This window comes from Apostichopus japonicus, chromosome 4 (assembly GCF_037975245.1).
Source record: "Apostichopus japonicus isolate 1M-3 chromosome 4, ASM3797524v1, whole genome shotgun sequence".
Taxonomy (NCBI): Eukaryota; Metazoa; Echinodermata; class Holothuroidea; order Aspidochirotida; family Stichopodidae; genus Apostichopus; species Apostichopus japonicus.
In genome coordinates this window covers 13,839,136-13,862,207 of record NC_092564.1, presented here as the reverse complement: position 1 = coordinate 13,862,207, position 23,072 = coordinate 13,839,136, and the positions used below count along the sequence as shown (strand labels likewise).

General features: G+C 34.7%; 1 protein-coding gene across 2 annotated transcripts in view; it reads right to left on the bottom strand.

Moving 5' to 3' along the window:
- Nucleotides 1-10,338: 10,338 nt before the first annotated feature.
- The window catches only part of LOC139966520 (uncharacterized), a 29,348-nt gene continuing 16,614 nt past the window's right edge, over nucleotides 10,339-23,072 (bottom strand). The window contains exons 17-27 of one of the 2 annotated variants that reach the window (XM_071969630.1): nucleotides 22,873-22,914; nucleotides 21,950-22,039; nucleotides 19,352-19,466; nucleotides 18,352-18,519; nucleotides 17,490-17,604; nucleotides 16,978-17,095; nucleotides 15,156-15,184; nucleotides 14,771-14,919; nucleotides 13,756-13,860; nucleotides 12,380-12,578; nucleotides 10,339-10,901 (exon numbers count right to left, since the gene is read on the bottom strand). In XM_071969630.1, the coding sequence (XP_071825731.1) occupies nucleotides 10,671-10,901; nucleotides 12,380-12,578; nucleotides 13,756-13,860; nucleotides 14,771-14,919; nucleotides 15,156-15,184; nucleotides 16,978-17,095; nucleotides 17,490-17,604; nucleotides 18,352-18,519; nucleotides 19,352-19,466; nucleotides 21,950-22,039; nucleotides 22,873-22,914 (1,361 nt within the window). In that variant the 3' untranslated portion in view covers nucleotides 10,339-10,670. The remainder of the gene's footprint in view (nucleotides 10,902-12,379; nucleotides 12,579-13,755; nucleotides 13,861-14,770; nucleotides 14,920-15,155; nucleotides 15,185-16,977; nucleotides 17,096-17,489; nucleotides 17,605-18,351; nucleotides 18,520-19,351; nucleotides 19,467-21,949; nucleotides 22,040-22,872; nucleotides 22,915-23,072) is intronic. The other variant, XM_071969631.1, reaches the window with a different exon arrangement.

Sequence of the window (23,072 nt, the reverse complement as noted above, 5' to 3'; positions counted from 1 at the left end):
TTCAAGGAAGAGAGACAAGGGATCCTTTCTCAGGTCAGCAATTGTGGGAGCAATAACCTTATCATATATATACAGCTATTTATATCTAGAGATTAAATGATCAGCTGTACGATACAGTGTGATAGTCACTCAGTGTTGAAAGAAGGATTTTGAAAAATCTACCACAAACTTAAAACTTCCTGTGATGTTTTTCACTTCTAATTCATATTGCATTCGTATATCATACATACACACATACATACACGCACCCACACAAACATGCACATACACACATACAGTATGTAGTATCTTCAAAAGCACTATGGGAGTTGGCTGTCCTTCAACAGGGTGACCCTGAGTATCTAGTACTGTATCAGTCAGGATAAATTCATTCAAGTTTTAGATCAACAGAGAAGTCAAAAATGAAACAAGGCGGTTACCTGGAATAACCAATTGTTAGAAATTAATGGTTAAAGCATACACCACTTAACTGATGAATAGACTAATCAAATTATTACTAACTCTTATTTAAACCCTGAATACTTTGGTTCAATAATTTCAAAGTCAACCATTTTAAGGCGATACAGTCTACATACGGAGATTGTAATAATAAAAGCAGAGCTTTAAAATCTATTGTCCTTGTGCTATGTCATGTTCTATTGTTCTCTTTTGGGATAGTCTGATAAGGAATGTTGAGGCCAAATGAAAGTAATACAGTATTGTCAGTTACTATTTACTGTATCTATGTTGTATGCTAATAGCTATACGGAATATATCACACTATTTGGGTGAACTACTGACGTGTGTTTGCAATCTGTAGTCCATTGTAAGAAACACATGATCTGGCCACAATGTATCAGTTTGGGAAATACGTTTTAATACAGTGCCGATTTATATCTTGGGTGACTTTTCCTTTAGCATTTAGTCAAATGTTGCTAACATTTTCATTAACACAAAACATCAGCAGAAGTAAAAAATATTGATACATCTGAAATTTGTAATTTTATTGTGCACATATATGTATTATACTGTACATCACACATGTGTTCTTATGTTGATGAGAATACTGATTGAAATAAAAAGTTGGACATGATGTGTTTTGCTATCTGTAATCCATTGTAAGAAACACATGTATGATCACTTGGCCACAGTGTATCACAGTTTTGTGAAATAAAGTTTGACTTGTACAGGATCCATCTTGGGTGCCTTTCCTTTAGCTTTTACTCATTATAAAGATCCCCCTCGCCACCCATCTCAATTCCCTCAACAATATCTAGGCTTTCATTTAACTGAAATATATTGAACATTGATATTTTTCTAGTACTCTTTCTTGATTGAGTGCCCAAGTCTATGGATCATGAGTGAATCATACTTGTCTTCATGTTTAATAATTAAACACTTGGATGAAGCAGTCACACAAATAAATTAATTACACATTGAAGAGTAGGCCTACATTGGAAATTTAGCAAACAATTAACTTAAAAAGTAACCCCAAAGTAAACACTACACTCAATACGATGATGCCTGAATAGGATACACATACTGTAGCAAAGTGGCTGATTGACAGACTATTCTTGAACAGATTAAAAAGCAGACTAGGCCAGTGAATAATTTACTGGGTACATTTTGCACAGCACAAGTTCATAATATCATAAATCATGACAGTAATGAAATGACATCCTATGTAGGTGTGATCAACAGAAATATGTAAATATGGTTTCTGGAAACATTTTTTAACGGTGCTTTGCCAAACAAATAACAAAATTCTTCCCTGTAGGTTAGACTAAAAAGGGTGACACATTTGGCAACAATTTATGTCACAGGGCACAGGCACAGGAAACTTCAGGGGCCATAATGATAAACTTGAAAACCTAAAAAGCAATTCACCGCTTTGTAATCTTTTATTTCAAGACTGACCTTAGGATTTTGAGATCAAATTCAGGTTCTGGCAAATCACACAAAGGTGACATACCTTGTATGCACCCCTCACCCACCCCCTCCCCACCCCATACAATAACACAGTGAGCACAAAGTAATTGATATAACTATCTGTTTCATAGTTTTTTGCACTAAGGTTGTCCACTTTAAAAACCTCTAAGTCTAATTTTGTTAAAGGAAAAAATTTAAGTCATTATTAACGGGAATAAATTAGGCCTATATACAATAATTTTTTCTGTGAAATTTATGATTTGTTCAAACTAAGGATTTTACATTTTTTATGAAGGGCCAGAAAGAAACATTATATACTTGGTGCAAAGGGCCATGGGAACCAAATCTCACCATATCTAGAGCAAACAATGAGCTGGTTAGGGCCAGTAGTACAGTGCCCAAGCCTACATGGCAATTTGTTGGTTAGTACCAGCAGTACTGTGCCTAGATGACAATGTGCTGGTGAGGGCCAGTGGGACTGTGCCTAAGCCTATGTGCTGGTTAGGGCCAGTGGCACTGTGCCCAAGTCTATGGAAATATGCTGGTTAGGACCAGTATTACCGTGCCCAAGTCTATGGAAATGTGCTGCTTAGGGACAGTACCACTGTGCCTTGCCACAAGCCTATGGCCTTAAGGGCCTGCAAATCTAAAAAGGGCAAGATTGTGGGTTGTTTGGGAGTTATTTGTTTTTGGTCAAAGGCTAAATTGAAATGTTTTGCTGGCTAGATTTGAACCAGAGGCTATCTAGTATCTAGTGAGCACCACTGGTTTGAAACTTTCCTAACATGCATGAACACTTAGCCGATATTGCATATATACAACCAGGACAGTTCTACATTGGTATTATCAACAAGAAATCAGCTAATTAATTACTACCTGTTCAGCACCCTTTTAAATAAAAAAACTCTTACATGTATTCTAGATGGAACATTACAACAGTTACTCAAGCTTAACCTCTACTGGGAAGTAAAAATTGATGTAATTTTGACTGAGTTTATCCATAGCAATTTATAAGAATATTCTCTTCACACTTTCCCATATTTCAGACAGTCATCTCATATGAAAATCTTCACCTTTCTATCTCAGAAATTATGCTACAAACATAAAAACATAAGAAAGGTTTGAATATATTATCACTGCATATTACTGTAAACTCAAGATAATTGTTAATATTAGGGTACTAATTTTGCAATGCCAGATCATATATTACCTGAGTATTCCTACAATTGTGTCAGCACTGTTATTTAAGCCCTCTTATCAAAAATTGTTCTTCCAATTCAGAATATATACTGATTTTGTAATCTAATTCTTGAAGTGTGGTGCTTTTGGAACCAAACATGTGTTTTTTTTTAAAGGCAGGCAGTCTATTCTGAATTCAAGTCATCAGAATGAAAATTGTTTGCAAGAAATAGTGTCTTCCTCTTTGAAAAAAACAGTTTAGACATGATTATCTCATAAAGAGAAGCAGTTTACCATGTTACACTAATTGTGCTGATGCCAGGTTTAGAACACAAGTTAAAACTGAACAATTGTTCAGTAGCCAATCACAAAGAGATAACCTCATACAACATCAATGACCTTATTAAATTAAAAGAGAGTTCACATAAATGCACAGACCTTTAAAGACTTGACTTATATTCAAATGTATTAATATATATTTTTTAGATTAACTCTTTTATTAATCAAAATGACTCAATGCTTCCATTATGAGTCATTTTAGTTTCTCGCTATACTATTGTTAACATGTTTACAGCTCAGGTGTTATGTACAGTCTCTGACGTTGCAGAAATTGTTTAGTTCCTGAATGTCACAAAAGGAACTCAAAGTAAGCTTCACACAAGTAAAATGATTCTCATTTCCTGTCTATTTTTAAATCATTTTTAGGATAATTAATCATGTTAAAATTATGAATTGTACCGTCCAATCAAAATAGTATCACAGAGATATTGATAAAAGTTAAGTTGCCGAATTTTGTGCCAAAGTTTTTGCAACACTTGCCAAATAAAACTACATATTCCTTTGATAAAGTATCGCCAATAGTACAGCTTCTTGCAATGACATAATATCCTTTCTCTTTTAATTTTTTCAGTTTTAACTTGTGTTCTAAACCTGGCATCAGCACAATTAGTTTACCATTACCATGTTAAACTGCTTCTCTTTATGAGATAGTCATGTTTCAACTGTTTTGTTCAAAGAGGAAGACACTATTTCTTGCAAACAATTTTCATTCTGATGACTTGAATTCAGACTAGACTGCAGCACCTGTCTTTAAAAAGAGAAACATGTTCCAAAAGCACCACACTTTAAGAATTAGATTACAATATCAGTATTCTGAATTGGAAGAACAATATTTGTGGATGACACCAGAGTCCACTGTCTCAGTTGCACTACAAGGTTTACCTCCTCACAACAAACCATGTTCTTTCAACAATGAACATTTTGAGTAAGATGTATGAAAGGTAATCATGATATTTGGTAGAAAGTATGAGTTCAGTTCATAAACAAATGAGGGAACCAATTTTAAGCAACCTGATCCAGAGGATAAGCACAATAAAGACATTTTCTGAATTCTATTATAGTTGCACTGTTTTGAGGCTGCAAAATGTATGTGATTTACACATAATTTGCCGTTTTTTGGGGAAAAGAGAGGAAAGCTAAAAAAAAAAAACTGTCTGTGCTTTGAATTATATATATACACACTTGGAAACTCATAAGCTTCAATTTCTTTAAGGATTTGAAAAGGATACCCGTTGATGTTATGTTTTGGTTTCAAAACATGTAAATGCAGATATGAATAGAAAATTAATGAAAAACAAAACTGGAAGTAAAGAGACATTAACCAGATCTATAATAAATAAAATATGTCATGTCTTACAGTACATAACTAGTTAGATATCACAGGAAATAAATATGCCCAGACTACTTGTGATTCTGTGTAAGAGTAGCATTGAGTCCAGCCTGGGCCTGCAGTGTGTGCTGGCCTTCACTATTAGTATTTTCTGTGTGATATGAGTAGTTCTAAAGTAAGGCTCAAGTTAGCGCACCTTAAATTTTAAAACAGAAATACATGTGTACTTACAAAATGCAACATCTGGTGCACTCTCACAGACAAACAAATTTGGGCCAGACAAACACTCATTTGTGGTCTAATGCTAGTGGCAATACTCACTAGCAGACTAATCCTTGGCATCAGATTGTCACTTACTGTTTAGGCTACCAGATCTTGGGTTTAAATTAAAGATTATGTTATTGTTAACATTATTTGCTTATGACAGTGACACCCTAACCAATCTTAGTTCACTACCAAGGATGTGCATTCAAGGTTGGGGACTCTGGATGTCAATATTCTTCCTGTTACATGTTAGCCTACCTACTCGTATATACAATACAGTAACGTATTCAGTAGTAACACTAACACTAGTAACAGTAGTAACATTAACAGTAGGCCTTACTATAAGTTAACTGCCAATCTCTACTACAAGTTCGTAGGCAAACGTTAGAGCATACCAGTGAGTGAGCTTAACTGAAGTTCTGGGTCGATCTAGGCCTAGCTACTTACAACGTCGTCTTTTGCCGTACGCAAATAGTCTATCAAATCCATTTCACTATTCAAAGTCGCAGTTTGGTCATCGTACTCAACGTTAGTATTGAAAATGAAAACTAGAACGAAAATACACAGGTCGGCTGTACGTTTCCACCGACGAACAGTTTGGTTCTCCACGGTTATAACGTTGAAATTTGCACTGACGTAAACGACAAGTACGTACTTAGCAAATTCAATGTATGAGGCAGACGGTGTATTGAACTATTTCAATCAGCTGTGAAGAATTAATACGGGGGTGTTACCGGCGCGTAAATAATTAGCTGGCGCCCTTCTGGAACAGCAAATTGAGTCCTAATCAATTTCTATGGTCCCAGTACATGGTCCCTCATTATATTCCTGTCATTGAAATTACCGTTCCATGTTGACACCATCAGGCAATACTAAACATGGCATAGCATAGTGAGTAGGGAAGTAAGGTTTTCATCGAGCACCGATGCGAATGTGAGGGTCTGCATTTTCTGTCCATGTTTGCAGGAGAGGGTCCTTGAAGAGAATCGATGGGGGTTGACGGTGCATTGGATGGACTTTGGGATTTATCATCAATAATTAACAGTGACGTAAGCCGCTGGTAAAAGTAGACACAGTGAGAAAACAAAAACAGAATTTTTTTTTTTTTTTCCAATAGTATTTTTTCTCAATAAGATTTGATATTTTAAGGTCAAACCCAACTTAACAATTTCATAAAGCTATGATCACTGACTTTAACATGGATTTTAAAACAGAAGTAAATAAACACATTTTCATCTATTAAAGACTATGTCAAAACAAATTATTTGTTTTTTATAAAGATATTAATTACTGGTTAAAAGAAATCTGATATTTTCACACTTCACAACTCTTAAACAAATACTATGTCATTATTACACTCCATTTTCTTGCAAATATTTACAATAAACAAATTAATGTTGGCTGAGGTATTAATCAAGGTGATTGATACAGTCAAGGTGGATCTTATCAACAATACATAAATATCACACAAACTGCAGAATTACAGAATAATTCAGTATATAAGGCAAACATTTCTGAAGACATAAAAAAATTGCTGGCAAAACAAAGTAACAGGAAAGTTGAGATTCGTTTCTTTATACTATAAATATTGTGAAAGTACATTTCATTACTACCTGAAAAAGCATAATTAAATATCTGAAGTTACTTCAAAATATCACGGTAGGTCGGTGGATTTTATTACACACTCCAGTTTCATTTGATACAACCCAGAAAGTAAGCTAGCATTGGAAAGTGACTGGGAAATTGTAAACAATTTGTAAAAAGCAAAGGCATTTCGGCTAGAACAGAATTTCAACTGGTGAATTTCTTCACATTGAGGTCACAATTGGTTATAACTGATTAAAATCTGTCTGATTTTTTCAGTCATTGTTCAGATATCAATTCACAAGCATATTAAGCAACAATTAGAAGGGAAAAAAGTAAAATTGAATAGTAATGCCATATGCGGTGATACGTTACATAACGTCAATTAATTTTGTGATAATTAATTGAATAATTAAGTGAATATGTTTACTAATCAAGAAAATAATTGGTTCATAAACAAACATTCCGAGTTACATTGTTCCATTATTTTCTAGATATTAGTTAAGATGTCATAATTTTTCAGAAAGATAACAAAGAAAAGAAAGACATTTATTATGATAGTCATATAAGAAAGATATGAACAGCAGAGCAAATAAACTACTTTGTATATATATATATATATATATATATATATTTATATAGAGAGATATGTGGTTATATATATATAAATATATGTATGTATATATTTATACATGTATATTTGTGAAAGAACTAAGAGAAAGACCCAAGATGAATCAACTCCCATACACAGACTATTTGTGCTTATTGATATCAGAATACAAAATGACATGCCTGGCAGCATAGTTTGGAAACTTTTACACTTGTTGAAAGTCTTAATAAATCTAGAACGAACACCTGAGGCACCTTGTCAAAAGAAGGATGCAGAGAGAGTGGGGGATGGGGAGGGGCTGCAGCATCGCTGCAGCCAGGCTTTGAAGTATATAATTTACATGTTCTGAAGTTTCACATATTAGGCCTTGCTAGTCTGCAGAGATTTTCTTTATTGTTTGATTAGATAGGAGGTTCTGCAGCTACTGCCTCGCCATTTCTTATTTATAAAGTGCCTAAACTTATTTTATTGAAAATATATGAGAGAAATCACCATTGGATTCTTCAGAATCAATAGGAAGGTACATGATAGGTTTTCTTGCATAATCAATAGGTAAAACTACAGGAGCCTTAGCAATTTGATGATATAAATAACAATGGTGTGTCAAAACTGCACCACCCATAGGAAAGGTACATTAATATGGTATTTGCATGTCATAAGAGTAACAAGTAAAACAACTAGATCGTTAGTAATTTGCTAACATAATGACAATTACTAAACAACACAATGAGCGTGCCAAACTGATACAAAGAATGAATGGCACAATATAACCATTGGAAAGACTACATGAGTATATGAAAGAATTAAACTATTTCTGATATTTGAAAATTAATATATTATTAAAGTCTATTAAAGTACTACAGAGGATGGATTATTTTTTGAAAGACATTATACCCTATGAATGAGAACTTACTGGTAATTCTTAACATTTCTTACAATTCACAAAAGAGAAAGTGAGGTATCTACATTTGAAATAATGCCAGGGCTTAGATCTGTAAGTCAAATCATGATAGCAAAATTTGTAGAAATGCTGTACAGCTTTATTCTCCATTCCTTCCTACCTCCCACCCCACAATCCCCCAACCCCACTAGTTATTCCCCTTCCTTCCCCTTCACCCCTCACCTCACCAGTAGTAAATACTCTACATGAATAGCTGTCAAATGTCTAAACCCTCCTATCCAACAACAACATATGTAAATGGAAAAGACTGATTCTTTTAAGACAAACAATACATGAAGATATCCAGGTGTTTGATAATCACTTTAAACACCTTCCCATCATTCTACAAAAGATGATTGCATCATTTAGTCAGCTCCATAAAATACCTACATCAACCACATACACAGCCTCATTATAATTCAAAAGTAAATTGAAAAAGTTGTTTTTTCACAAAGTCACGGATGGTTTATCTTTTTGACTTTGTTGATTCTAAAAAAACGTACATATCATCAAACATTTCAATTATCTCCATTCATCTCTTGTAAAAAAGATAATACAATTACTACTAACTTAAAGGCATCCTGTTCAAGCTAGAAACATCAATTCTGTTCTTTTCTTTAATTTCTTGAAAATACTAAAAAGCTTTGTCCATTTGTCTGTACCACCAATTTGAGTTAGACACCTATGTGATCAGCATCATGCATGCATACATTCCTCTACTACTTTTGATGTAGTTAAACTCTTGATTAGTTGCAACAAGAATACTATAATGATACAAGGCATCATATGATTTAAACATGATTGAAACCTTTTGAAGTTGATCCTACAATTTGAAATGTAATGTTGTATTTATTCTGTCATGATTAAGCCTAAGCTATTCCCTGTCACTGATTATCAGCTGCCTGTACACACCCCACCCGCCCCCCCCCCCCACCTCCCTCAGTAAAATATGAAATCATTGTAACGTCGCCTTGTATTTTTTAACCTCAATGTTTGCAGATAGTCTTTCAAAATAAGAAGACAGTAGAAAATTACTTTTGGCAACGTCTCATAATTTCAGCACATAAGAATTTGGGTGCAATAGGAATTATATCTCTCAACCATCATCAAATATTTTAACAGTAATATAAAAAGTTGGCAGTTATAGTATTGTATAGACAAAATATGTTAGAAATATTATCCTTCACTGGTGTAATATAGGCAGCAGGATAGGCTTGAAGACTAATGAGAGCAACATATTCAACGTATTCAACATATTCAACATATTCAACAAGTCACACACACACAGAAAGACGACTCATAAAAATACCAAGTTAAAAAAATCTTAATTTCTAACACATCAACATCTAAAACATTTTTCTTCATATAAGAATCTATTTGATTTCTACTTACATATAATGGAATGCTTTCTGCTGGAATGATAATCCATTTTCTAATCTATAAGATGGCCTTCATATATTGACCATCCATCTGCAAAGCTTCTCTACACTTGAACCATCACCACCCACCCCCCCTCCTTTTGGCCCACTCCCATGAAGGGACAGATATCGTTGAAGCTGAAGTTTGAGTTGTTTTGATAATTTAACGATCAGTCACTAATCCACTACAGCATCGTGATAACATTAAGGTATAAATGAGTAATTGCTTATTTAATCTACATCTTCAACAGATCCACTATTTTAATTTATGTAAGTATTAGAACATTAATGTCCCAATATTTATTCAGTCTCATTTCTAGATGTAAAACAGGCTCATGTTAACCCTGTCATTTATATTTTTCTGTTTAATTTTGAATCCTATAATACACAGAACATTGCCAGTAGGAAGTCTACATTGTAATAAAGTTCAGTTCATTATTTACATAGCAACATCATATACCCAGTGTGTAATGCCCCTCTCATGTCTATACACAAAAGCAATATATTAAAACAGAGTCACTTTAATGGGTTTTGTAATCATAAAGACACCATCTTGAAAGACACTGACTTTGCCTTATGTAAAAGTTCAATTTCTAGTTTTCAAGCTTAACAAATGAAATTTATTTGACCTATTAACTCAGAGCGCATAGTCTGCTATTCTGTTGTCCATATTTCTTGGTATCTTTCCCTACTGTAGAAGGCTCTCATTTCTCTGGCCCTCAGACAGTACTAGACATTTATTTGACCTATTAACTCAGAGTGCATAGTCTGCTATTCTGTTGCCCATTTTTCTTGTTATCTTTCCCTACTGTAGAAGGCTCTCTTTTCTCTGGCCCTCAGACAGTACAAGACATTTATTTAACCTATTAACTCAGAGTGCATAGTCTGCTATTCTGTTGTCCATTTTTCTTGGTATCTTTCCCTACTGTAGAAGCTCTCTTTTCTCTGGCACTCAGACAGTACAAGACATTTATTTGACCTATTAACTCAGAGTGCATAGTCTGCTATTCTGTTGTCCATTTTTCTTGTTATCTTTCCCTACTGTAGAAGCTCTCTTTTCTCTGGCCCTCAGACAGTACAAGACATTTATTTAACCTATTAACTCAGAGTGCATAGTCTGCTATTCTGTTGTCCATTTTTCTTGGTATCTTTCCCTACTGTAGAAGCTCTCTTTTCTCTGGCACTCTGTCTCAATTGATCTGATTGCAACTTCACCAGCTGGTCTTGTAATTGCAGCATTACCTGGTTATTATCCGTCATCTGCTTGCCCTGGTTCTTCAACTCCATTCGTAAATTCAGAATTTCCTCTTTCATTGCCGTCTCCCTTTCCTAAAGATAACAAAGACAATGACGGTTTAAGCTTTAAATGTAAAGTCATTTTAAGGAAATAAACTGGATCATAGTTACAAATTATGTAAATTAACCCCTCATATAACAAATATGTTTACTTGGAAATTTCTTCTTCTTGTTTTTGAACTTCCATGTTTTTGCAGAACATTTAAAGTTGTTCTTGAAATGTGTTCTGAGTCATTTTTCAAACATTAGGTTCATCCTGTCCAATATAAAATCTGACCCAGTAGTATGTATATTTTCACATTTCTGTATCAGTAATAAAATACAACCGGACAGACCGAAGACTGCAGGTGTTTGGAAAGACACAGCCCACTGACGTGACAGTTTGAGCAGCCAATTTACTTCAGTAAGATAGCATAGATACAGTGTGGTGGTACGTCAAGACTCAAGTCACCAATCTCAAGTGGCTTGAACAAGTTTGTGTAGTTTTCCTGCATACATTATAGTGCAGTTATTCAAGTTATTGACTAAACTACTGTCATGAATATTACTGGTACTGTTTCGTTACAACTGTGCAAGGATATTCTGAGGTATAAGAGACTGGTCACAAAAGTTTCGGAATAAATAAAAATACTTATCCTGCTTTACTATAGTTTCATTTTAACCATTTAAATATGTATACACCAATGGAATTGTATAAGAATTTTGCTAGGTTGATTTAAAATTATGTCACCCATTATCAGATAAGCAGTTCAATAACATGGAGATGGTGGTGTGGAAATAAACATTCTAAACATAAACATTTCTCCCTAGTCCTTCAATAAACAAAACCAATGAATTGCTTAGCTTGGCGTGCTGATTCAAAACTAGATCACAATCCAGAAGAAATGACAAAGACCCCATTCATCTTACACCCGTATGCCCTACTGTGACAGGATGAATTTTCACAACCCTGCCCTTGGCCAATTGATATTACATAATGAAGTTTCTATCAAGGATACCAATGAAAATAAAGTTTTAGGTTGCTGGTTATTGTTTAGGCCAGTTATGCTTTCAGATAGATGACAAATACATCAGAAAAGTTGTCCCTCCCCCCCCCCCCCTTCATCTCACTCAGCACATAACAATGAACGTTCTTGAAAACAATGCAGTCCTAGTTCATAGAACACACATGTGGTCTTATTATTTAAGTTTCCATTTAATATCCAAAACACAAGAGTGATGAAGTGCTTATGATGAAGTGCTGAGTCAAATCCAAAATATCACCATTTTTATTACAATATACAAGAAATTATGAAGATCTGTTCTTTGTTCACATTATCTGCTCCTTTGTGGCAATTAAACTAAAGGTTTTGTCTGCGATAACCTAACTTTTGTCATGGCTACAACTTCAGGTTGTTTCTTATTTTTTGACCCAGTAAAAACTTTCAAAATCTACAAATCCTCTGATCATATCAGAAGGGTAAACCTCATTTAAGTATGCAAATTCTATTAGCTATAAATGAGATGGATACCTCAGCAGCTAATTTTGCGGCAGCCTCAATGTCATCAAGCTTTTTCCTGTGCTCTTCTTCTAACACCTTCATTTGCTGCTCGGCTTCTCTTTTCTCCTGCTCCAACCTCTTGAGTTCCACGGATAGGGCATCTTCTTTGTCCTTACCCCCGTTTTTCTTGTTGGGTTCACGAATGGCACCTTCTATGGTCCATGTGCTGCTTAAAAACAGAACACAAAACAGTAAAAAAAAAATTGCCATTTTGTTAAATCACCTCGCCAAAATAAGACATATCAGATTTTTGACAGCTAAGAGGCCAACATCTCAGGTATCCAGTTGGCATCTTAAACTTACGTCCATTTAATTATAACAGTTATTTGTATCTGTATGTGGGTGGAAGGGGGGTGGCTGGGAGGATTTTTATGTGTTTACTATTTGAGTAGAGTTTGTTTTGCTGCTTATTCTTTTGTGTCTTGCAATCAGGGAGTATTCTACTTCTACTCAAATGTTTATGGTTTAAATCCTTTCACTTTCATATCAAATTAGTACTCTTCATACTTACTCGTCGTACACCACAGGTGATAAAACAAATAATGAATGCATTGCTGCTATTGTTGTTGCTGTTCGTGTTGTGATTTCAGGACTTCTTTCAAATAGTAAATTTCCCTTTCTCTGTGTGCTGGTCTGATATATTGTCACATCTAATCACTAACCCAACACTATATAGACTAGTCTGAATCTAGTTACAAATAATGAAACACCAGAAATAAGCTTATTTCTCTTGAATACAAAAGATCCAAATCAGAGAAGCTTTACACTTATTTCTATTATTTTAAAGCAGGTAACTGTCTTCCTTTGCTTCATAACTGAATCTATACCAAAAGTCAGCATACACTAATCTTGTATTTGCCTTGAAGGAGTTACACTGTAAACCATACAAGCTGCCTTATGCTATTATAATTTCCATTCAGATCAACTGGTGGTCATCTCACCTTATAAAGACACCAAAATATGATTAGTGACTTCCATTCTGTGTTAAAGGTAAAGCTCACTTTATCAGATGAATAGAGCCTTTTTTTTTTCTCTTTTTCTTTTACGGTGCCTAACTTAGTGTGAAATAAATAAATATATAGAACAGAACAAAATGTAAGAGAAAGGAATATTCAAATAAATAGAGCCTTTTTTTTCTTTTCTTCTCTAATTTTTTACGGTAAGCCTTACTTAGTGTGAAATAAATAAATAAATAAATAAAAACAGAACAAAATGTAAGAGAAAGATGCATCACCAAATACAAATTATTTAACGTATCTTGTTAAAGATGAGTTGATCCTTGCAATTCTTAACTTATCTCCCATAGCTCATCATCATCAACCTTATAATACACATACATAACTTACCTTTGACGAGATCTGCCTCTTCCAACTCGAAATCGATTCAACTGTCTTGGGGCTCCAACTGTACTGGGCTTGGACGGTTTGTAACCAGCACCCTGACCACCACGTCTAAAACGGCAGCAAAACATAGACATAGTTTCATAAGGTATCCCATTCCATAAAAACAGGCACTGAAACTACTGCACACAATATTTATATGATACGAATCATCACTTCATCACCACCAACCATTTACATAGGCAAAGTCCCATCTAAGTGTACTTGTTTATAATGTCCGTCATATTTTTAATGCTCTTTTGGGGTTTCCTGATGTTTGCTTTTAAAATGTGCAAAATTGTCTTGTTAAACAGACTTAATGTTGACTTTAAATCCTACATTCAAGCATGTCAAATCTAACCTTTTGTATTATAACTACTGACTTGTCTACAAAACAGACATTTATTTAGTTTAATTGTTAATAACAGAGCACTCAAGAAAAGGACAAAATCTGACCCACGATCTACTGCACACAATATTTATATGATACGAATCATCACTTCATCACCACCAACCATTTACATAGGCAAAGTCCCATCTAAGTGTACTTGTTTATAATGTCCGTCATATTTTTAATGCTCTTTTGGGGTTTCCTGATGTTTGCTTTTAAAATGTGCAAAATTGTCTTGTTAAACAGACTTAATGTTGACTTTAAATCCTACATTCAAGCATGTCAAATCTAACCTTTTGTATTATAACTACTGACTTGTCTACAAAACAGACATTTATTTAGTTTAATTGTTAATAACAGAGCACTCAAGAAAAGGACAAAATCTGACCCACGATCTCCTTGACAAATCTGTAATGCACTCCAAGGATGCTACTTAAGTGTTTTATGTTTACCTATGAATCACTGAGGTGTTCACTGACAGACAAGCCATCTACGTCTATGGATAACCTCCAACAACACCCATTCCCCCCCCCTCCCACCCCCAAATGCACATACAACAAATCTAACTTGCATTGTAGACCAACTTCCTACCCTTTTCCTTTGCCGAGGCCTCGGTAAGATTCCAACCCAGAGTCACTTGAGATGATATATGGCTTATCCTTGATATCATCTTCCTTCTCCTTCTTATCCTCTTTGCTCTGACCATCCTCATTGACATCATTACCATTGATGTCTGAAGTCTGTAAAATGTTAAAAAAAAAAAAAAATTCAGAGTTAGAAGCAATGGTGTGCTTGAAGCAAATATTTGATTTTGATTTATTTTGTTAACATGTTGAACTTGCCACCGGATTTACTTTAGTAACTAGTACAAGTATACAAACAACATTTCAACAGGTTGAACTTGTCTATCGCCAATCACTATGTGTATTTTCAAATTGACTATCAGCGGTTTCAACAGATGATTTGAAAAACTCACCTGACTTGATAGCTTGTGCTTTCCTGAATCTGCAAGAGACAAAATCAAGAGTGGAATTTATCAACAACAAAAGCTAAGTTTGAAAGTTTAAGTCAGGTGCAACTCCAACACTCAGTGCAGCAACAGACAGGAATTTGATGAACTCAGAAGAAGAAACAGAATGGCTTGAAGTGGCAAAAACAGTCATCAGTTGTAAAATTCTCACTAGATATGACAGTAGCAACGAAGTCAAAACCTGGAGAAACTATGTAAATAGTACAGAGCAGTTTTATAAAAGTTTACACTACAAGTAACTACATAGGAGTAAGATACCCAAGGTATGGAAGAGAAGGCGATGTCAGAGCGAATGCATTCGAGGTGTTAGGACATAGAGAAAGTTTTAACTTAATTTTTTTTACCATTAGATTGTTCTGATGATATCTCTGGTACTGTTACTATGGAGACAACCATATAGAAAGTTACAAAACCGATGTAAAATCTGACACATGCACCGATTCGTAGAATATTAAAATCTGTTAAATTACATTATACAAAGAACAGGATGCATCGAAGGCTATACTGTCCGATTATTGAATAAAACATGCATCACCAAACACCCTCCTTTAAGGGGGTATCTCTGAATTCTGGATTCAAAAATCAATAATTTTATATTGTTCAATATCAGTTAAGTTAATGTAACATGACAACAAACTAACCAACCACACAGTACTCCACAGACACTCCTGGTATTCTGTCAGCCGTATATATATAGACGTTACGATGCTCACACAAAGCAACCTTTTTTGGTTTCGGGTTTCTATCCATTTTGCCAAATTTACATACTGGAACTCACAACAAGATAGCAGATGAGAAGATCCACACAACATTTATGATTTCACCACTAAATTTCCAAATTAAATAGCAATGGACAATGCTCCCAATAGTTCTGTGTATGAATTCACCAATGCAACTGTTAATTACCAAGAAATTAGTGAATTCACTTGGTTCTAAGAAGTTTTATTGCACAGACTTCATAATTACTTCATGGTCAGGTGCACACAGAACTTGGAACCATTTTGATATTCTCTTTATTGAATTCAAACCTTCCTTGGCAAGTCAAGCTAACAAACAACATGTTTAGTGTCAGATAGTATTCAAACTTTATCCCACATTTATTCAAATGTTGCCTGAAATAGACATATTGCAATACTCTCCAAACTGTCAGCATTATCATAATATCAGAAAATATAACCTCAACTTTTAAAGGAGCACAAAAAAAAAAAAATTCCTTTATGAAAATAAAAAGAACTGAATGATTACAAAGACTGTTAACAGCAAATTATGCAAATTTCATAGATTGATCGATTACTTTGAAAGCAGAAGTGGAAGAATAAGAGGGACACAACGGCGAGATCACAATGAAAGGCATTGAAGACTTGCCCCAAACCGCGTGCGGCCATCTGAAAAAGTAAACTTTCCGTTGCTTGCAAGTGACGTTTTGTTCGGGTCGCAACAAAATGCAGACAGTAATGAAACGTGATACCTTGTTATCTTTGATCTAGACCTGAGATGTCCATTGCTGCTATTTACACTGTGTTGTGAGTATTGACGTATCTGCATGTACTGACTGTGCACTAGTGTCTAATTACTGACGGTAGCAAGCTGTGTGTGTATTTTCTGGGATCGATGGTGGTGTCTAACACTTCTGTTACACCTCATTCAAAACTAGGTCAGATTACCGGCATGAGACGTTTCTTTGTGCACGAGTCTTCACACCCTTTAAGTCACTTTCTTCTTTCTACTTTCTATGATAACTCTGCATAAACTATGACATGAAGCTTACCTTCACTCAGCTGCCTCTCTGTAATTGGTCCATTTCCAGCCTCATCGCTGCAGTCAGCATCATTATCATCATTAATTGGAACAGCTTCTATTAGTTCATTCTTGATCCACGTGGGGACCTACAGAAATAAAATCAATAATTATATCGATAATCCATATATTAAATCAATCCCAGCGGATCATTCTGTTACGAGGATTTAGTCTTTATTTGACTGGCATTGTCCGAGTCTGGTCTGATTCGTGGATGCTGTGAATTTATAAATCATCGGGTGAAGACATAACTAACATGGTCATGTAATACTAGAGACCACGTTCAATGTTGCCATATGCCAATTTCTCCTCCAACCGAATATTTTATCTAACAGAAAATATATCATATTAGACCAAACTAGGTTTCTAATATTCATGATCATTCAAATTTTGGTAGCTATTGCTGACTTCTACTTTGGAATGTTCAATTTGTTTTTACAGTATATAGTCCCGAGCTATCGATGAATCTTTGATGTGACTTACTGTGCCCATTGTATCTAACTCCGAAGCCTCAGAACTTGTGTATTCATCACCACCGTCATTGCTATGAGCTGATTGTCTTTTGGTATCCTTTGGCAGGGGCAAGTTTTGGTTGCTCCTGTTATCAACAAAATGGACATGAAAAATAAAACCATGTTAAACTGATCATGCAAAATAAAATTTAGCTAGTGTATATAACAAAGCACCTTTCTAGCAAATATTGAAATGTAAAGAGAAGAGATATAATTCATTCATTCAAAATTACTTCCATATCGTCTTCCGCAGCCAAACTACCACTTGAGTGAAACAAGTAAACAAACCAAATGGTTGCTGTGTTCCCAGTCTATCAAATGACATTTTGTATTTACAAGTAAACTTTCAACCCACATTACCAGAAAGATCTTTTAACTTCCTAGTTTTACTCAATAGTGTTATATTATGTTACGAATCAATTACATCAATGGACTTACTTAATGCTCTCCAGTAATATATCTTCTGCATTATAAAACAATAACTGACTGAAGAAAGTTGTGAGGGTAGCTGAAGCTCACATGTGACTTTACCACATTACAGTCAACTTCAGGTGGGAACCAAATTATTGTAAAAACACCCAAATTTCCAAAGTGACAAATAGTGACGAGAACAAGACCGAGTGACCAACATCTTTGAGATCCTGCAGTACGACTAGAGTATATCTAGTATTAACATACGAAGTCGACTATTGGTGAATATGGAAAGCACTGCAGGGGTAGAATAAAACTCATTAACCATGTCATAAAATATTCTTTTAATATAGAGGATCATAGGCAAAAACTTGTTTTAAGTTTTGAAACCAAATTCAGCAGAATTAACCAGCATTTCTTACATCTTCCTCATCAGCATTCTCTTCCTGCGTTTAGAGCGTCTCTTCGGTAGAGGGCAGCTTGTCTCCACCAAGAGGTACAGGTTATTACCCTGACACATCACTTCTATCAAATTAAGCTCATAGTTCTCTTCAGTCCCGCTGGGAGGATCAAAACAGTTGGAACTTAATCTGGAAAGAAAGGTGATGAATTAATGAAGCAGTGGAGTCAGCAAACTTACCTCTGAAAAAGGTTTACTGCTTATCATAGGATATTGATAGAAACATACAATGAAATAATGATACAATGATATCTTTTATCACACTGGCACTTGTATCTTCCAAAGGCGGGTATCACTTATAAACTCCTCGGAAGCATAGGGTTAATTAAATGCATACCATGTGGGCATAAAGTATCTGTTTTGCCATTGAAATATGCCCATCTGTAATAAACTTTAATAACTTTAAATAATATTTTAACTACTATCTAATACGCTTATGAGTGAACTATGTGAAAAGTACATTTGATCATATTCATTCAAACACTATCAGATTTTGACTGTAAGAGAGACTAAGTTGTTCTTGTATTGTTCATTTCTAAATTGTCTACCTCAAAATGCCAAAACGAAGAACCAAGACAAAATCTCCTGAAGACCAACTTTTTAAAAAGTAGTCATTAATAAAACTATAATACAAAAATAATATATAAAAATTGAGAAAAACACTAGAACTTGCACAACATCATTACTATTAAATTTCATGTTCAATTTCATGTGTGCATTTTCATGATAGTTTAGCATAATTCCCTCAAAAATTAGCATATTTATTGGTTCTAGGAATAAACAATAGATTCACAACATGGATGATAACATTTGTAACCAAAAAAGTGACCTTGCTAATCTCTCTCTATGCACAAGAGGTACACTCCTAAATAGCTGTTTCAATCATACACATGGTCTGCATAAACTTTCCCAGAAGGTCCCACCAAGTTTCCCACACTATTTAGCAAGCGAATATGACTCACTGAAGGATAACTGTTGGTTGAAGGAAGATGTCGGACTTGCCGTCCAGACTAAGCTGACTCTCAAAGCTGACCTGACTCAAGGCACTCGGAACTGGCTTTCTCCTTGACGCTGAACCTAGGTGAACGGAATGAAAAATAGAGTTCCATTATGATCTGGAAATATTACAGGGAATGCTTCCACAACTGCTCATTCCTATGTATGTTGTAAAAATGTGATTTACAAAGAAGCAAGGGTTCGTTTGTTCATAAAGATACAATGATGGTTCAAGTGAATAGAGTATATTTGACGATAATTTGATGTGGAAATGTCTATGGAAGAAATGCCCTATAGGAACATTCAAATGCAAACAACCTATAGAGAGTCTCATACAGAAGACAGAGTGAGAAGGAAAGAAAGAACGATGTTAGATAATTGCTTGTTTGCTTGAAGTTTGATTGCAAAGGTTACTACCACAGATGACCTGACCTCTTTTACGCCTTGCATGACATGTCATGTGATCACTGTAGACTGCCATCTCAGGTTGCAGAAATACTTTTACTTTAAGAAGAAATTATGTGTGTAAATGTCATGACCAGTCACCAGATGTGAACTTTTGTTATTGAAGTTAGGTTAATTTGTTAGTCTTTAAAAGTCACACACAGATCACACATACAACATCTTTATTATTATGCAGTGACTGACTACTCAAACTTTGAAGAGAAAATGATTAAGTTACAAGGGTTCAGAGGATAAATTGCAAATGCTTGTCACATAACTGTTCCCATTTCATCTGCTACAGTGAGATTTGAGTTGTTTTCACTGCAGCACTCTGTTACTATTTTGGTTTCAGATCGTTTTTACTGTTATTAGCTCTAAAATCCATCAGTGTGATCATTTGAGCTCATCAACCTTGATCAGCCTTTTACAATGGAGAAGTTCCAATCCATATAAGCAATCCACAAGAATAAAGTAGCCCTTGTCTCATCACCCATATCATAGAAAATGCTTTTCATTTGTATACCTAAAATAACAAAACCTTTTTTGCTAACCTGCAGGAGCCATGCTGCACACTGCTCAATCAGACTTGTCCCCACCCCCTGCCCCCAACCCCACCCCTGACACACTGCTTTAATTCCTAAAGTAACTTTCCACATTCTATCAGATTCACTAAACTAAGTATACTTGCAATTTTCTCTACAAATGCTAAATATTATTTATTTTGCATATGCAATCAGTTAACATATAATACCCAAACATTTGACAGGGATATATACACCCTGCTATCAGTCTGAAAGGCTATTCATGTATACTTTCCTCTTGTCATACGATTTTACAGTATATTTTTGTGGTCTAATGCATTTGAATGCAGGAAGATGCTAAATCACAAAATGCATTAATTCGTAGGATTTTATGACAGAACCTCAGTCCAAATAATTTCATCCTGTTTTATGCTCAAGAAATTATTGTTAATTCAGTTGATTGTGTATTTTCCAGAAATGAATGTGACTTAATCAATAATGCAATGTTAGTTGTGACTTGAAGTAATATCATAGCTTAAGAAGAAAACCATTATGGTTCAACTAAGAAGAAAACAAATTCTGGTTCTGTTAAATGAATAGAATATGTGCCGTCACAGCATACAGTAGTTTGACCAATGTGCCAATGTTAGGATGAATCCTTCTCACCAGGACTTTTCTTAGATTTAGCTGGTTCATTCTCATTTTCTTTTTCCTTCTTATTGTTAGACCAGACAGAGACTGGCCAAGTATGCAGCAGACGAGGAGAGAACAGACATATATTCCTAAATTGTATTAATTGAGGAAATAACAATTGTTCATCTCACTGATGTATCTAAATTTTGGCAAACATGGTGTGGGAATGATATTTTTATTTACTTTTTGAGAAGGGGAGCCCCAGGAAGGTAAGAGAGGAGGGGACAGGGCAGGGCAGAGAGGAAGGGAGAGAGGAAAAGGGAGAGGGGGTAGTATGTAATGGATACAGAGGAGAGTGGAGTTAAATGGAGTAAAAACAGGGAAGATGGATATAAGCTTCAAGTCTTACATTATCTATTATATCTTAGGACACAGGAGACTTGACAAGTCAGGAATCTCTACAATAATTAAAATATGACTGTTGAGGTTGTTACAATAACCAAAGGTCTTCAAGCTTCTGAGGACTTTTGTTTTCTGCTTTTGGAGAGCACTGTCCTATCAAGTATGTGTGTTTTTTTCTTGACTCTTTGCATGCAAAAAAGTTTACATTTTGAAATGCCATACAATGTTTAAGTCAATGATCAATGCTTTTAGCACTGAAACAACTCAGGATGGGATATAGTTTGTAAGCATTCAAATGATGCAAGAATTTAAAATGATTAATGCACAATAGAGCAAAATGATACACATACCAACAATGCAACAAGTGGCTATCTTAAAATTTGAAGGAACAAAAAAAAACTGGTATATGTAAGAGAAGAACTCCCACAACATTTATTATAATATTATATATGCATATCTGTTTAAAAGACCATTACCTCATCTGAATTTACAAAAATATAATTTTATTATTAGATTAATTGACTTCTTTAAAAGTAATCAAGATATATATTAAATAGAACTCACCAGGGTTACTTGGTGATGATTTATCTGGTGTTGTAGAGAGAAACATATCATCTCTTGCCTGTCTTGAACATGGAGGGGCACTTTTGATGCCTGCAAAATTTAAAAACAGTAAGGCTGAGCAAACAGATGTGTTCATCAAATGTCCAATAGTAATAAGAATCACTCCCAGGAAATTTAAAAGCTTTTACAACTGCTGGTGAAAGCAAATGTGATGAAGGGACGGATAATATCCAGAAAGTACCAAAAGTTGTGACAATAATCTCATATTGCATTGTTTTCAGTTTGTACGCAAAAAAAAGTAAGATGTGCCATACATAGTGGTGGTTTAACATTCTGTTTTTCTTTTTTTTAAGGGATAAACCAGGTCAATTCAAATCTAAAAGATGTTTTAATAAGGAGTTCAAGTCAAACATCTACAATTGGTTATGTCAGTGATGTGTTATGGTAAACTTTACAGAGCTTTGATGCACTCTTTTTACGGATGGGTCTCATAAGTAATATATCCATAAAAGATGATCAAATAGATTCATCACTTGGATCTCATTCATTAAGCACTATTTGTATATAGAGTCATGGACAAAGGCTTTGAACTGTGTCCAACAACATAAACTGAGGCTGTGCTTAACATTACAAAGAAATAAACAGTCGTCCAGAGAGTACTTGATAGGTTTCAACAGTTTATACATTTGTTTTTTCTCCTCCATTTTTTCTTTTCTCCTTCTAAATAACAAAGCAGACAGCATATTATACATGATCTTTCCTTCTATTATATACTAAATAATGCCACACATACCCCAGACTATGAATGAATATGGAATAATATGCATAGGTGTTACATGAAATATACCACAGCGACATTTTCATTTTGCTTTCCCTCTCTGCAGGAAGGGAATAAGTCAAATATAGTCAAATATCTCACATACCTCTGGATGCACTCTTAGAAAGCTGTACAGTATGAGTTGGATCTGAAAAATAGAACATAATTATTTTCAGTATCACATGTATTGAACAGGGTTCAAGTTTTGTCAAAAAAAGCAGTCGTAACGTTTTGGGTGGAATATTAGTTTGTCTATCACAGACTGAAAAATTTGGTCGTATATTTCAAATATTCCTGTCGTAACAA